Source organism: Globicephala melas, chromosome 13 (assembly GCF_963455315.2).
Source record: "Globicephala melas chromosome 13, mGloMel1.2, whole genome shotgun sequence".
In the NCBI taxonomy this organism is placed as follows: Eukaryota; Metazoa; Chordata; class Mammalia; order Artiodactyla; family Delphinidae; genus Globicephala; species Globicephala melas.
This window is the reverse complement of record NC_083326.1, coordinates 14,190,077-14,206,741: the sequence shown is the minus strand read 5'-3', so window position 1 is coordinate 14,206,741 and position 16,665 is coordinate 14,190,077. Positions and strand designations below refer to the sequence as shown.

At 41.8% G+C, this 16,665-nt stretch overlaps 1 protein-coding gene and 1 pseudogene across 1 annotated transcript in view; one reads left to right on the top strand and one right to left on the bottom strand.

Moving 5' to 3' along the window:
* Positions 1 to 16,665, bottom strand: part of MALT1 (MALT1 paracaspase) — a 59,515-nt gene that overhangs the window by 37,188 nt on the left and 5,662 nt on the right. Inside the window, exons 2-3 of the mRNA XM_030868049.2 lie at positions 12,248 to 12,414; positions 3,119 to 3,240 (exon numbers count right to left, since the gene is read on the bottom strand). Of these exons, the coding sequence (XP_030723909.1) occupies positions 3,119 to 3,240; positions 12,248 to 12,414 (289 nt within the window). The remainder of the gene's footprint in view (positions 1 to 3,118; positions 3,241 to 12,247; positions 12,415 to 16,665) is intronic.
* Positions 13,518 to 14,006, top strand: LOC132598380 (histone H3-like centromeric protein A pseudogene; annotated as a pseudogene).

Here is a 16,665-nt window from a genome sequence, read left to right as displayed (position 1 = left end):
GGTATGTAAACTAGCTCAAGCTGAAGATGTTTAGGATTCAACAGATGCAGAAAGAAGCCTTATCAGAGCTTTCCTTATCTGACCAAAAGCAGAAACTTCTGGGAAATGAGGCTGCCATAAATTCCCTCTTCAGGGTGGCTTTTATTCCTAGGAAGAAGACCAAGAGGAAACCTACCATAAATCCCCTCTCCAGGGAAGTTTTAAATAGCCATGAGGAAGATGGAAAGACCATTTGCACTTGCATGAATAGATATTACCACAAACTTTCTCATCTGTTTATTCTCCTAGAAACCCCTTTGTATCTATTTCCTAAAGAAACCCATTTGTTCTTCCCAGAGAGGCTTTTTCTCCTTCCTCCCTTTTCCTCTAACTGTAACCAATCACAGGACTACTTCTTTTGTAATTTCCCATATGAATAAACTTCTCTTGTTAATCTGTATTTTGCCTGTTAATTCACAGGCCCCCAGGGACTGAGCATGAGAGGGTGGGAGAAAGGTTTTTTCCTCTCCAACAATCCCCTCATCCTCTCTGACTTTGCTCCTGCAATTTTCTCTCTGCTTTAGCATCTATTTCTCCCTTTTATTGTATCACTCCCCCAAACATACTCTAGTACCTTTGTATCTTAAACAAAAGAATCCCAAGTACACCCCCCCTTGACCCACATACCTCTCAGCAGCACTGAAAATGCTGACCACCCCTTTCTTCTTGAAATACTTTCCCAAGGGCTTCATACCATTCTCTCCTGGTTTTCCTCTTATCTTGCAAATTCTTCTTAGTCTCTCTACTGGTTCCTCCTCCACTACACAAACTTTCTTTCTTTTTTTTTTTTTTTAACACATTTATCTATGTATTTATTTATTTTGGCCGTGCACGCGGGATCTTAGTTCCCTGACCAGGGATCAAACCTGTGCCCCTTGCAGTGGAAGCGTCGAGTCCTAACCACTAGACTGCCAGGGAAGTCCCAACAAACTTTCAATGTTGTCTCCTGAGGTACCCAAGCTGACTGAGATGCATTTAGACATCCAATAGGCACTTCAAACTTAACATGTCTAAAACCAAACTCTTGAGTTTCTGCCCTTAATCTCTTCCTCTCCCGGTCTCTTAACACCTCAGTAAATAACAGGTCCCCAGATGCTTAAGTAGAAAATCTAGGGTCATCCTTGAGCTCTCTTCCTTTCCCCTCAGGCTCCACATTTAATCTGTCAGGTTTGATGAACTCTATCTCTAAAATAAAGTGACTTACCCACTTTGATCCATCTCCACTGCCATGTCCTAATCCACACTACTGTTATTTCTAGTCCAGTGTAGGCATTAGATAACTGGTCTTTTTTTTTTTTTTTTTTTTGCGGTACGCGGGCCTCTCACTGCTGTGGCCTCTCCCGTCGCGGAGCACAGGCTCCAGACGCGCAGGCTCAGCGGCCATGGCTCACGGGCGCAGCCGCTCCGCGGCATGTGGGATCCTCCTGGACCGGGGCACGAACCCGTGTCCCCTGCATCGGCAGGCGGACTCTCAACCACTGCGCCACCAGGGGAGCCCCTAACTGGTCTTCTTGCTTTGCTCTTGCTTCCCTTCAAGCAGCAAGTTGGTGTTTTAAAAACAAAAATTCTATCATGTTACTTCTCCTACTTAAGACCTTTAGTGGCTTCTCCCTTTGTATCACCCTGTTTATTTTCTCACAGCTCTTAACTCACAGAGTTATCTTATTTGCTCACTGTCTTTCCCCAGTGGAGCTGGCAGGGCCCCTGTGTGTTGGTGCTTCACCATCCTGGACTTAGAACCTGGCCTGACACAAAACAGGTGTCCAACAAGTAGTTGTTAAATGAGTATCTCCTGAAATAGACTATGAACCTAAGTGTGGTTTGACAAAACTCGACTGGTAAGGGCTTTAAAATCCATTGCAACTCTTCAAATCCACGACGCACTGCTCACCCTCTACATTCCTCCCCTTCTCAAGTCAGGACATAGTTCACAAATGATATACTTAATAGAGTAAGTTTTGTCCATGATTTCTTCCTCAAAAGGTGTTTATTAAAATGAAAGCCACTTTGCAATTGAGAAAATATGGTAAAAATAACTTTAGTTACCATCTCTCGAGAGCCTTGGCACATAAACTATCCCATCAATTAAGTTCTCTCAACCCCTGACGATAGGAATTCGAGTCGCTACTAACAGTCAAGGATCCAACACAGGCCTGTCTGGTGCCAGTGCAGTCCTGTTACTGCAGTTCACATCTGCCTTACCTCACCTGTGTGTGAGGGACGGAAATTAAAAATTGTACAAATCCACACGTTTCCTTTGATGGGATCCTTTGATCCCATCAAAGGAAAGATTGTCATCTCGGAACAGCTCTTGAACTTAGTTTCAAATTTGCAAATGGAGTCTTAATGTTGAGTTGGAAAGAAAGTTTAGTTATGTGACTAACAGGCTGAAAAGAATAATGGAGTTTCAAGGTACCATCTAGGAGGGAAGGGAGCAAGGGGAGATGAATGAGGGAGAAGAGAGAAGCCCACCACAGTGGGACACAACGTGGCCAGACCACTGAGAAATTCCCAGCAGCAGAGTGCTCAAAGAATGTTTAAGACAAGAGGATTCCAATATGCAATTTTAAATTATTGGTTGGGTGGCATGGGGATACAATCCTTCCACAAAAGGAATAAATGCCCCTTTCTACCGACCTGAGTTTTACTTCAGAATCTACCATAAAAGCCTAAATCTTCTGATATAATACAGTTATGGGGAATGCTTAAAATAATATTGCCTTCCATGTTGCTTTAAAAATCTTTTAAAGATTCAGACTGGAACATAATCTGTTGTAAAGGATTTTGTGTAGATATTTTAGAATGTACTGGTGATGTTTCATGTTTGTTAACATTGTTGCCCCAAGTACTCCTGATTTTCCACAATTTTCAGGATAGAGAACTGATTTTATTACTGCTTACCAAAGTAATGATTACTGAATAAACACTCCGGTAATAACACAGATCCTTTAACAAGGACCTATCATATCCTCAAACAAAACTCCTAAAAACACACTGAAGACAACAGGCTAATTAATTTTCTTTCTCTCTTCTCATGACAGAGGAATTAAAAGGCATTTAAAAGACATTAAAAAATTACCTCTTTATTCATTTTGAACCACTGATATTGTACAAAAGGATGCCCAGTTGCCCGGCAACACAGCTTCACAAACTGTCCAGCCAAGACTGCCTTGGATTCTGGGTTTACAGTGATCTTTATTCCTTAAAAAAAAAAAAGTTATATAAAGTCAGAGAAGAGGGGTTTTCCTTGTTTATGTTTCTGAAACCAAAAGAAGAAATATTTTGGAAATAACCTGCATATTCATCCTGGTTATAAATCACCCATTCACATCTCCTTCTCCATCAGATGATGAGTTTGTGAGTTCCAGGCTCTATAAAACCTGGAGGAAAGGAACTCACCTGCAGAAGACTTTGATCTACTGTACTTCCCCACGATTGGGGGAAAAAATTGTTTGCCATATTTCTTCAATTCTGAGAAACATTTTTTCCACATTCTAACGCCTCTGAAACCAGGATGAGCCTTATCATAGCTGTCTGCATACAGCAGTCACGATGCTTTCTCTGTGCCAGCTCTAGAAATACTTAGTCATAAAGGCTTATCCGGCCAGCCCTTCAACTGAGTTAGGTGTGCTGTTAGTAAGACAACTGTGAGTTTAAATACCACTTAAATGTCTTCAAAAGACATATGAGGGACTTCCCTGGTGGCCCAGTGGGTGAGACTCTGTGCTCCCAATGAGGGGGCCCGGGTTCGATCCCTGGTCAGGGAACTAGATCCTGCCTGCCACAACTAAGAGCCTGCGTGTGGTAATTAAGACCTGGTGCATGGGGCTTCCCTGGTGGCGCAGTGGTTAAGAATCCACCTGCCAATGCAGGGGACATGGGTTCGAGCCCTGGTCGGGGAAGATCCCACATGCCGCAGAGCAACTAAGCGTGTGCGCCACAACTACTGAGCCTGTGCTCTAGAGCCCGCGAGCCACAACTACTGAGCCCACGTGCCACAACTACTGAAGCCTGTGCGCCTAGAGCCCACGCTCCACAACAAGAAAAGCCACGACAATGAGAAGCCTGCGCACCGCAACGAAGAGTAGCCCCCGCTCACCGCAACTAGAGAAAGCCCGTGCGCAGCAGTGAAGACCCAACACAGCCAAAAATAAAAACAAAACAAATAAACAAATTAAAAAAAAAAAAGACCTGGCACAGCCTAAATAAAAAAATAAATATTAAAAAAGAAAGGGCATATGAATGTCAATGCTGTGATTTAGCATTAAAACTATTCTGTAATCAGAAAGGTACAGAAACAGAACAGCAGGATATAAATTTGATACATGTGATGCAAACAGTTCTCATCTGAGAAATGACTACCAGCATCAGAACTTGGAAAACTTTTGACAGGAGCTTCCTGTCAAAGATCCTGGAGTTGGGCTTCCCTGGTGGCGCAGTGGTTGAGAGTCCGCCTGCCGATGCAGGGGACACGGGTTCGTGCCCCGGTCCGGGAAGATCCCACACAAGATCTCCTCCTCCGCGAGAGCCCCCAGTCTTGTCCATCTCAGGGAAGATAAACCAGGCCCCGGCCTCACCCCAAGCATCCAGTTACTCAGGACGGAAACTTAGCAGCCCCCCCAAACCCCTCCTGCCCATGTCCTCCTTCCCCACGTGTAATTTAGCTGCGAGGCCTGTCGCTTACGCATTTCCACATCTCACCATCTTCAATGCCATGAGCTTAATCCAAGCCGCCATCCCCTCCCGAACTGAACTATTCTCACAGCTGGCGAACTTTCTTTCCTTACTTCCAACCAGCAGCCCAATGTCTTTTTAAAACAAATTAATCCATGTCACTCCTCTGATAAAACCCTTTACTGACCTCCCATTGGATTTAGAATGAAACCCAAGCTCCTTACATGGCCAACGAGGCCCTCGTGCCCACCAGGCTCCAGCCGCGAGGGCCTCTTTCCTTCGGAAGACAAGCTCTTTCCTGCCTTTCCACCTCCTGGTTCTCTGCTGGATTCCCCCCTAACCCCCACTGTTTCCTGACAGACTCTCTCATCATCCAGGTCTCCAGCTGGTCCAGGAAACATGAGCTACCTCCCCCCTCCCACCCAGCATTACACTCATCCCACTTTGTGGGCTTCACTGCACTAATCACCCCAAGTCCCGTTTCTTATTATCTGTGTCACCTGCTAAAACAGAAGCTCTTGTCTCAGCCACCAGTTTACCAGACGCCTAGAACAGTGCCTGGTATATGTGAAACGGTGGGTGTTCAACACATATCTGTTGAACGAATGTGTATAATAATAACAAAAATTACTATAACGGCAATTTACTGGCTGCTTTCCATATGCCCAGCACTTTGATCTCTAACTTTCAAAATAATCACGTGAGTTAGATATTAACTAGATCTATGTTACAATGAGGAAAATGAACTTACGTCATTTGCAGAAAGTCATCCAAATTACCCTGTGTAAATTATTAACTTCTCTGAGATTCCTTTTCTTCTCATTGTAAAACAGCAGAACCAGGATGCAAAGCTAAGGTTTCTTGGGCTTTAAAACCCTTTTAAGCCTTGGGTTATCCCAGTGATTGTTCTTTTTTCCTTCCACCTTCATTGAGGTATAAGTGACAAATAAAAACTGCATATATATAAGGGTGTGCAACATGATTCAGTATAGGTATACGTTTGTGAAATGGTTGTCACAATCAAGTTAATTAACACATCCATCACCTCACATAGTTATCATTTTCTGATGGTTCTTAATGCATCTCCCATGCTAATCCCATCTTCTGCCACAGTGAGCCTCTCTTACTGGAAGGAGGCTGTCAGGCACCGTGCAGTGTCTTGTGCCGTGGCAGTGCTTACACATGTACTGTGGCCAAGATCCTCTGCTATTACACAAAGAGACAAGAGATGAGAATGAAGGAAACTGAAAGGCTTTCTCTCTAGAGGGTCTTACGAAGAAATGAATGACTTCAGAGGAAGGCGCCCATGTGACCAGGATGTTCTAAAAGCTTCCTTTGTGGGAGACAAGACTGAATGATTTTTAACAGACATTCAAACTCACAGTTGATACATCTGTCCTATACCAACAATTTTAGTAGTCTAAGTCTTCAGGAAGCAATCAAAGACATGTCTTTATTATCTACTGCTTCAAAGACTGAGAATTGAAAGGCACAGTGTGATCTGGAACCCGCCCTGGTGAGTAGCACAGAGAAGTCACAGCACCTCCCGTGTCTTAACCACACATATTTCTTTCCACCCTGTCTCGTGTGCGACAGGGAACCACGGTCACCTCTAACCACCCTCGCGCAGCGCCCACTAGGCAGAATGTGCTGAACAAAGTAAAGAGGGAAGATGACACAGAGCTCTGGACGGTGTACCAAGGCAGACGAAAGTTCTGTTTTAAAGGTTGAATGCACAGCTTCCTGGCAAACGAGCCTATTTTTCAGATAACATCTGCAAAGAAGTCAGAGAGGTTACTTCATTTCCTGTAAGCCGGAGAGAATCTGACTGGGTCTGATGGAACATGGGGATTGTGCTTTCAACACGTGTACACCTGTGTAGAGCAACCGGCTCAAGACATTACACAATAAAACTACAACCCCTGCAGGAATCACTAAACAGATAAATTAGGGTGATTCTTGACCTGACAAAAGGATTCATCATAGATTCCCTTTGAGTTGTTCTCTCTTACAATGCAGTTACTATCGAAGTAATTCACAGCTTTTCCAGGAACAGATCTATTGGGTATGTCACAGCGCATCCATTTTCAGAGGCCATGAACCAAAAAACATTTTCTATCATCTTCCATCTAAAACTCTCCCTCAACGTTATTTTGAACATTTCAAAACTATTACTGAAAAGCACCCCAGAGAGTCCCAGAATAAATACCATTCCTCTTCCTCTAACAACTTCCCCTCATTACACAACCAGTGTACTGGCTGTGTACTTTCCTCTTACAGGTCAATTTACATTTGCATCTACTGTGGCTAAACCTGGTCTCCTACATCACACCCCTCATCCTTCTACATCATCGACAATTCCCTTTAACACCTTGGCGTGGAAACCCATCCTTCCAGCCCTCACCACCACTCTCTTTCTAGCTCTCTTCTTCTTTAATTTTATTCCCATTTATATGATCTTTGCCTCTTTTCACTTCTTAATATCTTGCTTTCAGGAATTTCTGTTGTTCACGGAACAAGATGAGTCCCTTATAAGTAAGATCTAGTAGTTGAGTACTTTTTAATTTGGCAAGAAGAAAAAAATGGAAGTCTGTGGGTCAAAGAGAGAATTGAGGTAATAATCCATAACTAAGCCTCCCAAACAATCCAGAAACTTCCTAGCATTATTGAAATGACACTGAGTTCAGGTCAGGGTCAGGAGACCCAGATTCTGATACTACTTTTGTCAATAACCAACTGTGATTTTGGCCAAATGATAACTTCTGGTCATCTCTTTTTCCACATAAATGTGTGCTCGCATTTAAAATTTAAATGTACAGGACATGGAAGCAACCTAAGTGTCCATCGACAGATGAATGGATAAAGAAGATGTGGCACATATATACAATGGAATATTACTCAGCCATAAAAAGAAACAAAATTGAGTTATTTGTAGTGAGATGGATGGACCTAGAGTCTGTCATACAGAGTGCAGTAAGTCAGAAAGAGAAAAACAAACACCGTATGTTAACACATATATATGGAAGCTAAATAAAAAAAAAAATCCAAAAACCTAGGGGCAGGACAGGAATAAAGACTCAGACGTAGAGAATGGACTTGAGGACACAGGGAGGGGGAAGGGTAAGTGGTGACAAAGTGAGAGAGTGGCATGGACATATATACACTACCAAACGTAAAATTGATAGCTAGAGGGAAGCAGTCGCATAGCACAGGGAGATCAGCTCAGTGCTTTGTGACCACCTAGAGGGGTGGGATAGAGAGAGTGGGAGGGAGGTGCAAGAGGGAGGAGATATGGGGATATATGTATATGTATAACTGATTCACTTTGTTATACAGCAGAAACTAACATACCATTGTAAAGCAATTATACTCCAATAAAGATGTTAAAAAAATAAAAGTAAAATAAAAAATAAAATAAAATTTAAATGTTCATAATAGTACTGTTCTGGGCTTTCACAGAATTGCGAAGATAAAATGTGAAGTAAAGCTATCCTGGAAACGAAAGAATAATATTCAACTATCTTCGCTCTTGTCTTAGAGACAATAAAAGTAATAAAAAATTGGTACCAGAAACATAACAATGAGTATAGTACAAGGAATTAAAGAAGAAAAATGAATTGATATGAAAAAGGGGTGGGGAAAAATGGAAAAGATGTCAGTGAAATCACATGACTCTGCCAGCACTTCTGAAATGTATGCGCAGCAAAGCTCCTTTCATACAAGAATGAAATAAAATGGCAGCATCACAGAACTGGAGCAGAAAGAACCTTGGGAATCCATCTAATGAAAGCCACGTGTAACGTGTTAATGCTCTCTAAACATCCCCCACTGTCTAGCCTCTGCTTAGCCGATTCCAGGTCAGAGCACGGCTTCCTTGACAACCAGTCTCGTGATGTGCAGGACTCTAGCTGATAGAGGCTACTAGTCAGCACTCAAATGGTTTCACTCAAAACAAAAACATCTCAAATGGCACATCTAAGTTTATCTGTATTTGCCAAGGTTACAGATGCCAATTTTGGTTGCTTTGAGATCAGAGTCTTTGACCCTTAAATAAAAAAATAAATAAAGGTCTAAAAAAATCATTACAGACCTCTGGTTCAAAACAATTTCAGCAACTTCATTTAACATCCCGCCCCTCTTCAATTCCCACTGAAATGACCAAAGGAATAAAAGTAGGGAAACAATGAGTCAGAGCTGGAAAATGCAGATGGACACCATCCATCCACAAAAATTATAAGCCACTTCTCTAACAAAGGGCAGGCAAGACCAGTCTGAGAGGCAGGCTGGCCAACCCATGTGCTATGGAAAAGCCCAATCGGAGGGAAAGCAGAAGACAGTAAACCACAACCTTTTGAAAAATATATTACGTGTCAGAGCCCATGGAGCACAAGAATTTGGGGGTGAGTTACCCTTGGCTTAGACCTCATGCTAAATGAGGGACCACTGAAGTTGGCTCCTGATCAAGGCAGGTGTTCCAGTTAGAGATGGGGGAACCCTCCCCAGCTACCTCTGAGCCACCAAAGCAAAGACATCCAAGAAACTTGGTACCGCAGCCATCTTCTATGGCCATCTCTGGCTGTCATCCCACAAACAACTGGGATGGAATATGACAAAATCAGACTAAAATAAATCTGAAGTTTCCCCTTCTCCTTGTATTTAGGCCTGAAAGACCTGTTCAGAGGTTCACAGCATCTTAGTCACCCAAAACCAGAGCTCTCTATAACGACAATCAGATAAAAGTCATCAGGCTCTTTGTGGAATAAGAACTAATGTCTTCTTATGAAACTGCGCTACCAAAAAAAAAAAGAGAGAAAATGTTAGATTATTCCTCCTTTTATTTTCACCAAGATTCAGGAATACACTGAAAAGAAAAAAACGAGATTTAATACATACTTGTTTTTAGGATTGTACTGGACGTGATGAGTTACATGTTTGTCTCCCCTACTACACGATGAATTTTGAACATGCAGGAACGATTGTTTTAATTCATAGTACCAAGCACAGTGCCTGGAATAGCAGAAGTATTAGAATACAGTAATATTGATCGAATGAGCAAAATCCCAGATTAAGTTGATTCTATCAGAGCTTGCATTCTTAATATAATTACAGTAGTTTTTATTCTCAATGTCTTTATTGAAATATAAAAATTATTCTCAAATTCTTATATTTCTATATTCTAATGTATGTAAATACAGTAAGTTTTAGATTATCCAAGTAAGATTCAGGTAGAAAGCTAACTGTAAATTACTGAGTTTTATTAGATCCCCAAATATTTCCTCTTAAATCAATAATTAACATTCAAGTAACAACTGCTTTCTAATGAATACTATATAGCTAATGAATACGATATGCCTAATATGACATAAAACTTCACAGAAATAGTGCATAAGTGGTCATGTAGAAACTGCTGTCTTTTTCCTATTCTCCCCTCAAATACGAAAGAGTCCCAGGGGATAACTGAAAAAGCCCGTTGGCCCAACATCGGAACGATCTGCACAGGGGACACTGACGGTGAAGCGCTGATCCTAGTATTTGGAGAGAAACTCAAAGAGCAGAAACAGATTTTTCCCAAGAAGATGACTGATGTTTATCAGGATGGCACTGTATTCGCTGCTGGCCTATCACGTCAAAACAGAGAATACTGCTAAAAATTCCAGGCGCATCATTACACACAAATAAACACGTGACTCAATTTCAGTCAAGCTCAGTTTCATACATGGGAAACTGTGAAAACCTGGAAACCTTTGATCTCAGGCCAGTGATCACACCACAGATCATGAGATGTGTGTGCAGCCTCCGTGGTCACCTAGATGCAACTCAACACAGCATCATCTCAACAGCTCCTCCAAGTCTGAGAGGTAGAGAACACTGACTCTCATTTTATTGACTTGGCAACAACGGTGGAGTGATTAAGTGCAATTATTGAAAAACGTAATGAGATATTAAAGTTATAGTTAATTCCCAGAGAGGTTCCTTAGAGGCCCCGGTAAGTCTATAAAGTCTGAGAACTTAGAGGCTGAGTGCCCTAGACTGGCAGATTTCAATTGCCACAACTCTTGGGTACTTTTGAGACACTGGGGATACAAAAATTAATAAATGTCACCTGAAGAAATAATTTACTGTTTGGTGACAGAAAGCAATTGCATCTAGATGGGATCTGCATTATCCCAGGCCTCTTGTATGAAGAGGCACTGAGAAACATTTGTCAAGCATCAGATACAGTGGGTAACACAAGAGAGGCATTTATAGAGGACCTACTTCCTCATCTACACTAGGCCTGGTAGAGCCAGGGATAACCTGAGAGTCCAGATTTCCTGGCTCACAATCCAGGGTCCCTTCCATTTGTAGTAGACTTTTCAGGTGCTCCCCCTCACACGCCCAGCATCCAATTTTGTTTGGCGATCCATGAGGTTTCTGGAAAGCTAACTGAACCCACTCCACTCCTGGCTCTAAGCCAGGGGAACTGGCACATTCCAACTCCCTGGCTGGTGACAGGTACAGGGACAGGCACGTGGCCAAAATTAGTTAGCTTATTAGGGAATCCTACGCTTTTTGCTGAGACGAAGATTAATGCAAGGAACAGCTAGTAGACATCCCATGACTAGGTAGAAAGTCAGCCTTGGGAGGAAGCCAATGACAAGAAAGGAAGAGCAAAGACAAAATCCAACTCCTTGGAAACAGGGCTGCCCCCTGCCTTTCTCGAAGCCCAACCTGCTTCAAGACTTTTCTGTTGGAACCAGCATGCTCCCTTCATTACACCAACTTGAGTTGGGGTTTCTGCTACGTGTACTTGTCAGTACATCACTACAAGACGTGTCTCTAATTCCCCAAGCCCCCAAGAAAGAAGGTCTGCAGCACCGCTGCCATCACGTGACTTGGATGACATGGTCCCTCCTGCTGACGTCATGGTAACTGACCAACTCCATCCACAGTTGTGGAAAGGTGGGACTGTTTCCTGTTCCTCAAATCTGACCTTGGAAGTGAGCAACCTCACAATATTGGTATATTCAGGAAAAAAAAAATCATGTGGTTGAGTTACTCAACATTTCAAAAGCACCATGTTGGCAAAAAACTTCAACAATAAACATTTGTTACACTTTCTCTCATTCATATACATAAATAAATGTGTGTATTTACTTTCTTGGCTGCACTATTTTAACATAAGTTATAGAAACCTTTCCCCTCAACACTTTCACATGCACTTCCTTGGAATAAAGACATTCTTCTATAGAAGTACAGCACCATCATCACATGGTGATTCCCTAATGTCTAATATGCAGGTTACACTCAAGTTATTCCAATTGTCCCCAAAATGTCTTCTATAGCTGTTTTTTTGGAAAACAATCCAACAAATGTTTATACACTGTATTTGCTTTTTATGTGTTCTTTAGTGTCAACCTGGGGGGGAAAACGAGGCTCCATATGTTCACATGTTTCAAAAATACTTAACACAATTCATTTGGTCAAATGAGATATTTTCCTCTGAGTCTGTCTCCATGAACTCCTGGAGAACGTGCCCCCGGGAAGCACGTACCTGGGGGGTTGAGGAGCTGAAGGACCTCAGTGTGCTCCATTGTCTGCAGGAAGTCGCTCAGCTCCACGACCGTACAGCCTTTCTCACCCAGCAGCTTCAGTAAACACAGGCTCGGGCTGCCTTCAGGCTCCAGGACCTTAAGACAACACTGCTCCAAGTCTAGACAACTGCAAACAACAAATTTAATTCAAGTCAACAGATTTTCTTCACTATGACCTGCCTGCTATGTGTTTGGCCCCGTCATGGGTGTTGTAGAGAATACACAGCAAGTTGTTGCGTGGTGGGGAAAACGGTTTACATTACGAATGCTGCTGTCCCTTTAGACACGGTCTCCTAATGATGCTCATCTTGGATAGCAGAAGTTGGCAAACTTTTCCTGTAAAGTGCCAGAGAGTAAATGTTTTAGGCTTCATACGGGCCACAGAGTCTCTGCTGCATATTCTTTTCTTGATTTTTGTTTTGTTTTATAATTTTTAAAATATAAAAAACATTCTTAGCTATACAAAAACAGGCAGTGGCCTCAATATGGCCCACAGGCTGTTGTTTGCAGACTCCTGTTCTATATGTTTCGACACAATTTTGTCTTAAAATCATGAGCTTTTCTTTCACAAGCATGTCTTCTTTACCCAACTAGATAACAGTACTCCTTGCAAGCAGACACCCTATCATATATATATATATATATATATATATATCTTTTTAAAATCCCTCAATACCTAAAATTTCTTGCCCATATGAATTATTTATAACTGAAATGCCTGGAAGCCTGGATGGAAGGGGGCAAACATAATGGTACCACAGCTGCGGCAGAGCCAAGATTAGTTAGCAAGCTTTCATACGACTTAAAATATTGTTAGTCCACATTCATTTTGATCAGTTTTAGTAAAAGGCTGCCACAGCATTTATATAATGGTCACCCAAGATTTATAATTCTGTGATAAAGTAGGTTATTTCATGAAGAAAATGGATCCAACCAAAATAACTTCAATACTAATATTCTATCTCACAGTATTGTTAGAATTAAATTAGACAATCCATGTAAAAAGTACTTAGCACAGTGTGCGGCAAATAATAAGCACTCAATAAAAGCTAGCTCTTATTATGCAATAAAAATATGGGAATATTAAAAGGAGACTAAGGCTAATTTCGCTTATTTCTAAAACTGTTTTAGCTTTTCCTTAAAAACTGTTTTTGACCCTGGACGCCAGCCTCTGCCGCTGGACCCGGAAGGCCGAGAAGGAGCCGCGGTCCGCAACCCCGAGCTCCAACCATGGGCCCGCGCCGCCGGATCCGCAAGCCCGAAGCCCCAAGGAGGCGCGCCGCGAGCCCGGCTCCCGCCGCCCGCCCCCCCCCCCCACCCCACTCCGGCCGGGCCCATCCTTAGGCACTTCCTCCCGTCAACTTGCTCGCCGGAGACATCGGGTTCTGAAGGAGATCCGAACTCTTCAGAAGAGCACACACCTGTTGTTAAAGGAAGAACCCCTTCTGCCGCCTGGCAAGAGAAATACGTGTTAAATTCACTCGTGGTGTGGACTTCAATTGGGAAACCCAGGCCCTGCTGGCCCTACAAGAGGCAGCAGAAGCGTTTCTAGTTCGTCTCTTTGAGGATGCCTATCTCCTCTCCTTACATGCCGGCCGTGTCACTCTGTTCCCGAAGGATGTGCCGCTGGCCAGGAGGATCCGAGGCATCAGGAAGGGCTCGGCTGAGCTCCTGCCGCCCATGACTCTGGATGATACCAGGGACTCTGCCCGTAACTAGGGCCAGATCCACGGAGTACAAGGTGCTGCCTGGACTTGCTGTCTCTGAGCAGAGCGTGTGTGTTGCTTTTGTAATTAGGTTTTTTTTAAGAAGAATAAGACTGCATGGCTTTCCTCTGTAACAGAGGTAATACATGACAGAATCAACACATTCCAAAAGTCCTGAGAATAATTTTCAGATGAAGAGACTACAAGTTTGACTTCACTTTGCAAATTATTCATACGCCTGATGATTTGGAAGACACCAGATTTTCTAGGTTATGAGAGAAAAGGATATTTACTGATTATTTTAGATCTTTCTGTACCATTTAAATTTTTACCATATGTATATTTACTTTTATTTAAAACATAAGGGAAAAAAATAAGAGAAGACCACTTCAACCAGTTGCATGGAAGAGCCTGGCGCGTCCAGCATACAAATCTCTGTCCTTCAGATTGATTTCATCATCAGTGGCAGCAGCAAGTTCCTGTGTGGATTGTGCCTGTCAACAGATTATACAGCTTTTCAAAAACTCAATTGGGATGAAAACAGGAAATCGTTAAGGTTTGATGTTCTGGCTCCTTCTGGTAAATTCCTATCAAAATCATTCAGAAATTCTAGCTTGTAGAATTTATTCTTATTTGCAAGTCACAGACGATGTATCGTAATTTATACTGCAGAATTTTTCATTCCAGGACTTTTAAGAGCCTTTTCAATGTTCTTACAGGTATTTTTTATAACTCCCTTGTGGAGAGATAATAAAAATAATTCTTTAATGAGAAAAGGTTGAAGCGAAGTCACTATTATACAGAGATTATACTGTGTCCTTTGTGCGTTAGCATTAAGTTCTTCATTTGAATGCTTTGCCAACAGCCACAATTTGAACAAGAGAATTCAGGGATGTGTTTTTGGCTCCGGTGGAGTAGAGTGAGAACAGATAAAAACCTTGCCCATCTCTTGTAACTGAAAACAGCTTAAGAGATCTCCAGAGAAATGGGAAGTACCACCTGAAGACTTTTAGATATTGTGTGTGGTGAAAATGATTAGTGAGGGCGGACACGAATAATGATGCATCAGCCAACTGAACTGAGAGACAAACTAAAGGGAAAAGGACCAAGTTCTGTTGTGTGATAGACTTTAACCCTTTGGAAAAACCGTTTCCTGTTCGACATCAACTCATTTTTATGTAGACGTTGGAATAAAGCTTACCTATCTATGACTAAAACAAACAAACAAACAAACAAAAACTGTTTTTGAGAGACTTCCCTGGTGGCGCAGTGGTTGAGGATCCGCCTGCCAGTGCAGAGGACATGGGTTCGAGCCCTGGTCCAGGAAGATCCCACGTGCTGCGAAGCAACTAAGCCTGTGCGCCACAACTACTGAGCCTGTGCTCTAAAGCCTGCGAGCCCCAACTACTGAGCCCATGTGCCACAACTACTGAAGCCCACACGCCTAGAGTCCATGCTCCGCAACGAGAAGCCACCACAATGAGAAGCCCGCGCACCGCAAAGAAGAGTAGCCCCTGCGTACCGCAACAAAGACCCAATGCAGCCAAAAATAAATAAATAAAATAATTTTTTTAAAAATTGTTTTTGAGTTATTACTGTTTTGGTAACCAGATAGTGTCCTCCAAAGCCTCCAGTCACTAGGTATTCTTTTCTAGGTATTCTAGCTAAATTTGTATATTCAATAGTCTATCCTTGTTAAATGTCAATAATCATATTACAGATCAACCGTTCCCAATTCTGGGCTGTACACTCTGGCAGCACAAACTGAAGTCCACGGCAAATTGATAAAGGTAAGGACAATAAGACTGTCTTTTACCCTAAGATTATCTTTCCTATTTTTAAAAGTGTCAAAGTGTCCTTTCTTTTATGAAATAATGGTGATTGCGATGGTAGCAAAAACAAAAGCAGAAGGTGCTGCTACAATATTTTGTAAAATTTTCTTTTACTAGTCTCTGGAATACCCAAGGAACCGGTATTAGATACAATATAAGGATTACCCATTTTTCAAATAATTATAATATGAAATTTATAAAAACAAGGATGCTGTATGCTATTTTTTTTATGATTCAGAAAGGTTATCAAGATCTGATACATGAAATTAAGATGCCGTCTTGTCAGATGCAACCAAACGGTGCTTTAATCTTTATATTAATATGGAGAAAACTAAAAACAATTTTACTTTCCCCCCACCAAATGAAGAAAAATCAAATTGAAATAGACAACGACTTCTCTTCCAATACAAGAGGCACTGGAGAAAAACAAGGTGCCCTCTCTTCTTTCCTTTTACTGATTTTCCACATGGGCACCGGCTTTCAGCTAAGATGATGTTTATACATACTCAACTTTTCTTTCTTTCCTTTTTTAGTTACATTCCTGTCAGGCTGTGCTTTGAAGTGGTTTCTACCAGCTCTAATTTGAAATTTCTGATTTAATTAAAAAGACTGCTTTCTTACTGAAACAAATAGACTTTGCTTTAAAAAAACCCCTATATTTATCTTTTTAAAATGTATAATCAAATAGAACATATTGATATTATACACCTTTTAGGGTACAAACCATGGCACTGCTTTTAGATTCTTTTGTTTCTCTTGGTACATTTACACTTCAGAATCCTTATTCCTTAATTCAACAACTACTTATTAATCACCTAAAATAGGACAACCATTTTTTCT